Raw genomic sequence first — 7,630 nt, 5'->3', positions numbered from 1 at the left:
GCACATAAATAATTGAGTGGCGCCCCAAAGTAGGCAGCAAAGTGCTGCAGACTGCAGGTGCCAGTGCCAGTGCCAGTTCCAGTTCCAGCGAATGTTAAAATTGGTTAGCACACACACAGATGGCAACAGCGAAGGCGTTGCTGGGTCTCCTAGAGAGGAAAGGAGAGGAGAGTGTCGTCCGTGCTCTTTAGTTATGCGAATACCCAAACTTACTTAAATGCCTCACGAAAAAATGCTTAGACCAGCTGTAGGCCACAAAATTTGATGCCAAATTATAATTAGGTAATTGTCAAAATGTTAATCACAACCGCCAAATAAAAACAAACACAATGTCCCTCTAGTGACCCCTAAAGAAATTACCTAGCAACGCAAAATGGCCACCTCCACCAAGCGGAAGGCAAGAACACAAAAAAGAAACACATAAAATTTAACATAAAATAAAATAAAAAGAAAAGAAATGAAGAAAAAAACCACATTACAAAACAACAAAGTAAATAAAGAAACCAACATTTAGGCAATAAAAATAACAAGCCGCATCAATTTTTAAAGTTATTCCTAGCCAAGATACACACACTTCCCAAGCCTCCATACCCATCAAGATGAAACAATAAAAACAAGAAAAATATAAAAAAAAAAAAACCAAGAAAAAACGCAGCAGCAACAACAACAAGAAATATAATTGCCAAAGGCATCTTTAGCCTGGACATTTTATGGTTTTTGATTACCCTTTAGCATTTAAACTCAAAAGGTATATTAAAAATCGTAGAAAATGTAAGAAATAACACATAGATGAAACATTTTTCACATTACAGCAAAAAAAAAAAGAGTCTTAAAGTTGAAATTAAAATATATTTCATCATAAATATAAAACTACAGGGTGTTTTTCAATTCGAAGCTTTTGCACATAAAATTGTATTATTTTTTGTTTTATTTTTTTGTTTGTACTTTGTAAAAGAAAAGACAATTTACTTGGGACATCATTTTAAAGTTGTCGCCAGGGAAATTTTTGTATGCCAATAAAAAAAATAAGACAAAAAAAAAACAAAAAACAGCGAAAGTTGAAAACGTTTCCAAGAACAATGATTGTTTCCCAAAATCAGAAATATAAACATACATTTACTTGGAATAAACACTTTTTTTGGCATCTCATGGCAACCTATGAAACTTGCATTTTCTAGCCTGCCATAGCAACCCTTTGGCATTTTGTTGATTTTCAAATAAAATTCAAATATTGAACATTTTATAAACAACAACAACAACAAGTTCAGTATGAATATTAGCTCGACAGTTTGGTAAGTCTTTCAATTTAAAGTAAAAGAGATAGATTTATGTAAAATGTATACATTTGTATAGTTGGTGTAATATCTGGGATGCACGGACCATTACAAATGTTGGCCCCGATGTTCTATGCATACGGCAGGGCAATGTGGCCAAGTTTATACATATGCCAACATTGACAGTCAATTATTTCAAGGCGGAGACAACCTCAACTGGCCTGTATATGAGCATCTTTACAGGACACAATCGTTTCCCGCTATTTGCATTCACCGAAAGTGTACTCCGACCACAGATTTTAATTTACAAATATCCGGAAATGGTGAGATTCAGTACAATACCATGTAAGTTGATTCGATTGTAATATTTACAAACCTTTTCGTATCCATTGTTAGAGCGGGTGACAGTTGAAACATGCTAGGTTAACGTATTGAACATTTTAATTCAAGTTTAGCTTCTTTTTCTTTTATTATTTAGCTTATCAGCTGATATACACGGAAATACGTTTCTCAGAATATGATTTAATCGTGGGTGTTGGTGGCTATCCCATGTATCCGTTGTGTGTCTACAATTATCGTACTGGAAATTTGATATTGGAGCAGCCGACTAGAATTCCGTCATTCCATTACTCTTTGGCTCTGAGTAATACTAATCTGCCGACAATTGTGCAATTTCATAAGCAAGAAATGAGCATTATATGCTATGAAATGTGTTTCATTGAGAAAGAATCATATTTGCATAAAGTATCCGAAGTGGAATTGGGTAAAAGTTATTTCAAATCATCGCCACACTTTATGTGCTTTGGCGATGATAATGGTCTCTATGTGGTTAATGATTACGGTGAGTTCTCACAAATTGATATTGCCTGTTTTCTGATCAAATCACGTTGGATACCTAAATCGGAGAGTACGGAGAATTTACTTAGGATGGCACGACCGCACAGTTTACTCTCACATCGCAATGGTTTCCTTATCTCGAATAACTCTCATGCCTACTATTTGAAGAAGAAGGGTAGTCAAGGATTTAGCGTCGAATGGAACATCGATCATCGATTGCGTGATGTCAATATGTTTGTTAGTAATTTGAATGGTGAAATCTATGCGGAATGCCAATTGGGTGGCATTAAACAAGTAATGGTCGAGGAAGATACGGGCGTACTGTCAACTGTTGTCCCTACGGGAGAGCCAGTGATAGCATTCCGTATACTTCAAGGCCTGAAAGACGAGTGTGTTGTGCTCTTGCATAGCGATAAAGTGGCCATGGTTGATCTTCAGACGGGACACACATTGTGTGAGGTGCCTGTACGAGGTGCATGCGCTATACACTCTCATCGGCTTATACCCTATGTAATAGTTGGCACTATGGATGGACGTCTCATTTTGATACACTTTGAGAAGCCAACCCAGGGGAATGTTTTGTATGAACTGCAAGCGGAAACGGCAGCTGTCTTTGCCATGGACTATCATGACAATTGTGTGGTATTTCAGGATCAAGCCAAAGCTTTGCATATTGTCAATGTCGAATATCGTCCACCGAAAATGACACACTACTTTGAGATGAATGACGATGAGCTGATTAAGAAAGTCTTTATACAAAGTTTCATTTTGGTTGAAGGACCCCGCCTACTTGTATGCATTGCACGTGATCGGACCATTAAGCCGCCGGGCTATGCCAATGAAATATGGATTTATAGTTGGTCACGTGATAAGCGTTTACATAGACGTGATTTCGCTCTACCCCATGATTATGTGTCGTTTTGTGTTCAACCGCCCATGGGTCGTTGGGAGCAAATTGAGATACTGGCAGCTGTGATGGATAGTACCATCTTTGATCAGTACCTTCTCAATGAGAAGAATGAACTGCAATTGGTGGCATCAACAAAAACTCCTCATTTTGGTTTCATTATTGGTCTCGGTATGACAAAACATCTATTGACCTGGGGCGTTGATGGTATTATGGTGCATTTTCGTCAACACAAACGTGCCAAGAAACCATTCATGATATCCCGATTCCTTAAGCTGCTCTTCACTCCCAAGTACTTGGTTAGAGCCAAGGAGTGCTTCAATTCCAAGTAAGTTTTTACCTGAGTTCGTTGAGCATATTCAAGTTTTACAATCTTCGTTTATATTTTTCAGATTCTTTATCATTCTGTATTCGAATCAGACTTTGCGGGTTATGCGTTTACCCACTCTAGCGGATAATGTACGCGAAAATATCGAATTAAAGTTGCCATTTGAGCAGGAAAATTATATACAACAAACGGGTTATCATATAACAACAATAATACCCATATCTGTTAAAATGGAAGTCAAAGAGGATTTCAGTAAAGCGGATTATTTCAAACGCGACAAAGTTGTTGCCTTGATCAAAGAGTTTTCGGCCAAAGTGACGTCCCTAATTGACTATGACATGGCTATGACGGGTAAAAGTCAGGGTATATTTAAGAAATTCTGTTTCAATTACGCCTGGCTCGATGCCCTTACCGAAGAGGCTCACAAACTATGCGCCTTGGAACGTGAATCACTCGAAAAGGCCATACGGGATCAATCGCGTATTAGGGATTGGATAATGCGTCTTGTAACCCGCGATGCTATTAATATCAATTACAAAGTTCGTTCCATATTTGCCGATGCGAATTTCGAAAGTTTTGGCATGCAACGTAAACCGAATATGAAGGAGTTTGATAAATATCGTTTCTACGACTTGGAAGATCATATGAGATTATCAATTTTATCCATGGAGGATATGGATGAGACTGCACTCGGTGCCCAATCAGGCCATGGTCAGAGTAGATCTCTGGTTGGCGATGAAGAGGAAGCTGGTGGTGAAGAGGAAGATGAGGAGGATATGAAAGGTTTCCATGAGATGAAACCATTTGTGGTCGAAGGCCCAAGTGTGTATGATCATATGATGGCACCAATATTCCAATTGCAAAATAAGAATCTAGTCACATCGAATCAAATGTTTAATGATAATTGCAAAATACGCTATTATCTAAATGATCCGCTCAAGCAGGAGTTCAATAAACTATTCCATGAAGCTCAGCAGCTGAAACGTGAGACTATCGATAATGTCCTTAATACCAATGGTGTGCTCATGAAAATCTATAATAACATGAATATAATGTTGCGTCTCTTGAATATGGATCAGTTTGCCCCACCCGAACTATCTGTGCCCACACTGGCCAAAGATGAGGTTATACAATCGATTATGCAAGTCGATGATTCTGAAATCAGTGCTGTCAATCGTCGCAAACGTAAAACCATTGATACAGGTGGTAAAAAGGGTCGCCTTCTACTCTGGTCTGTGGAATTTTGGGCTCGAGCTTTAATTGTCATGATGGACGGTGTTATTGAGAAACTTTGGGAGGAGGAGATCAAAAAGGATATAGCAATTCCGGAATTTGTATTAAAAAAGCAGCCACACGAATACACACTAGAAGATCAGAAAATATTCCGTGCCTACGAAGAGGCAGTGAATCAATTAAACGAGGATCGTGCCAAATATTTGCGAATTCTTCATGACAATGAAGCAAAAACTTTAGATCAGAAATCCCAGCATATCCTTAAACTAAACAAACGTGTTGCCGAACTTATGCTAATGAAACTTAAATATGATTTTGCCCTCAAACAGAATCAAGTCCGTTTACTCAATTTGAAAATCATCAATTTCTCTCGAGTACAAATACGCAAACGAGTTCACATGTTCCGTGGGGACATTGATAAACTGAATGAATATATAACACGTTATTGCAATTTACTTGAATACTGGGATAAGGCTCTGGTCGATGTTAAGACACGCCTGGAGACCCAACAGACAAGAGATCGAGCCATTGAGAGACATTTTCGTAGTAACTTTCTCAACACAGTGCCACATGCCACACATGAAATGACAAAACTATTTAAAAGACGTCCAAAATTGCCAACAAAATTATTCAGTTCTGCATTAATTTGTATTGAGGCATCGCATAAGCTAAGTGGCAAACAGGCTCAACGCATCGCATTCCCACTGCCCAAAGATATTTATGATTTCTTGGCTAATATCGATGAGATTGATTTACAAAAGTATTGCCCCCCCCAGGTGGACCTTAAGTGTTGGGAATCATTTGTGAAACTGAGACGACAGAAAATTGAAAGTGAATTGCGTCTCAAGGGCATTGGTTATCAGATGTTGGATTGTCAAAGCTATTTGAATAATCTCACCAAAGATGTGGCTGGCTTAAAAGAGTCAAAGACCGTAACGCAAAAACACATGGAGGAAAGCACTCAGAAATATGTGAGCTCTACAGCATCAAGAATTTAAAAGATTCACTCTAAATTGATGTTTTTGTTTTCCAGTTAGAGGTAATGCGAAATATGACACTCCAATGTACCATATCATTGGGTCAAGTGGAAATATCGGTAATGGGCACAACAACTTCCCTGTCAAATTCTGTGTTGATGCATGTGGATGATATCAATGAAGTAAATCATTTGATAAAGGTACATTTATACTAAAACGTTTTTTTTTAGATTAAATAGACTAAGTGTTTATTTGCAGGATGCTGGCAATAAGAAAATTAAAGCAATGCAACGTGTAGCCATATTTCGAAGACAGGTGATCTTTAAGGAATGGGAGCATAAGTTGTTTAAAGTTAATATTGCCTATCTCAAGTATATGCTCGATGCCATTGAGAAATGTAAAGTGACAATAGAATTTCTTAATATTTTACGTAATTGGGAAAAGGTCAAGGCCGAGCGTCAAAAATTTATGGCCGCTGGGGCCATAGAACGTGTAATTGAGCAAAAAATAGCAGCTTTTCGAAAGCATATTGAACGCATGTAAGTGAAAAATCAAAAAAAGATTATAGAAAGATAAAGTTAATTGTTTTTGTTATTTTAGAAATGTCAAAATCGATCATCTAAAGGCCAGCACTTTGGAAGTCAAACGTAGTAATCATGCCGTCGATTCGAAAATTGAACGCCTTAAGGTTGATATGACATTTCAGAATACCTTGAGGGACACTATGATGGAAGAGCGACGAGATCGAGAGCAGCGCGAAAGGTAAGAAAAGATCTAATGCTATTAAAGTTTCTGTATACTCTTCTTTCCAGAATGGCCCAAATAAAAACGCATCGCCAGCTAATGGAAAATGTACGTCGACGTTATGCTCATGTCTTGGAATTGCAAACAATTTTGGAACTACTACGTTTACGTACATATCCCACATTGGGACCTCCGTTGCCCCAATGTCATCCGCCAGTGCCCGAGCATATATTAAGTTCAATGCTTTAATAGGGGAGATGTAAATAAATTTCGCCTAATTCATATAACTTATCAATTTTAATTAGCCCTAAACTACAGCCCAGACAGAGTCGCAAAGTTTTACCTACTTCCCCAAGCACTCGGCTTGCATCAAAGAACATTGCTTCAAATGAAAATTTATTAGTGGCTGTTAGTTTTGTTTCTTCTGTTATATGTATGTATTTATACCCTAAGTCACAAATGGGTATATGCAAAATCGATCACATCCAACAGTTGAGGTTACTTACCTTTTCTAACCTCCGCAGTCTTTACCATATCGCCTAACTTTACCAATTCTAACCTTACCTCCTATTGACATTCCTTACCTTAAATTTTGTGGTTATTCTGTCCCCTCGTATAATCAAAAGACATTCAAGGGTATCGCGACTTTCAGCGACTTTTTCACAGCTAGCCCAGCTTTTTGGTTTGGGTTTCTATAGCCACTTAATTTTATTTGTTTGTGTCTGGGAAAATTACCAAAAGCCAAGGCATAAAGTCATCTCTTGGCTGTTCTCGAGTGGAAAATAAACTTGTTGGCCCAAAAATTTCACAGCTCAAATGATTGGTGGTGGTGGTGGTTGGTTGGATGGAACCGCCTTCAGTTGTGGGTTTTAGGGATCTCTGGTGGGTGTAGCAGAGGAGCCAATAACTAAACTGAACAGACAAAGTCGACGCGACGCGCAATTTTCAGCAACAAAATTTTACATTAAATTGTTTTAATGGATTGCACTTCAAACTACCAGCAAACACCAAAAACAGATGCGGTTGAAACATAATGAAATTGGGAAAAAGAACAAGTGAAGTGAACAAGTTGAAGAAATTAAAGCAGTTTGTAGGTGGAATTGCAAATTGAATTTTATTTCAAAATGAGACAAGATATACAAAATTTTCTTTTCTCTTTTCAAGTTTTCATATTTTACAATATGATGCTCGGTTTAGGAAATTTCACCTTTGGACCTCGATCTGGCAAAATCAATGGTCTGATTATATTCAACAAAATTCTAGTAGATTTATACTAGGTCTATAATCTTTGTTTTAAAACTTTGCCAGAAATTGTTCAAGACTTCAAATG

The 7,630-nt window shown here is 37.7% G+C and overlaps 1 protein-coding gene across 1 annotated transcript; it reads left to right on the top strand.

The window, feature by feature from the left end:
• The first annotated feature begins 1,243 nt into the window (after positions 1–1,243).
• On the top strand, positions 1,244–6,587 carry LOC6639144 (cilia- and flagella-associated protein 43). The gene is made up of 8 exons (XM_023180961.2): positions 1,244–1,292; positions 1,354–1,619; positions 1,753–3,346; positions 3,411–5,550; positions 5,613–5,756; positions 5,815–6,095; positions 6,157–6,318; positions 6,369–6,587. The coding sequence occupies exons 1-8, from the start codon at positions 1,270–1,272 to the stop codon at positions 6,547–6,549; spliced, it is 4,791 nt and encodes a 1,596-aa protein (XP_023036729.1). The 5' UTR covers positions 1,244–1,269; the 3' UTR covers positions 6,550–6,587.
• The last annotated feature ends 1,043 nt before the right edge of the window (positions 6,588–7,630 follow it).

Source organism: Drosophila willistoni, assembly GCF_018902025.1.
Source record: "Drosophila willistoni isolate 14030-0811.24 chromosome XR unlocalized genomic scaffold, UCI_dwil_1.1 Seg144, whole genome shotgun sequence".
NCBI classification, from domain to species: Eukaryota; Metazoa; Arthropoda; class Insecta; order Diptera; family Drosophilidae; genus Drosophila; species Drosophila willistoni.
The sequence above is the reverse complement of the archived record's forward strand: the minus strand, read 5'-3'. Positions and strand labels throughout refer to the sequence as shown.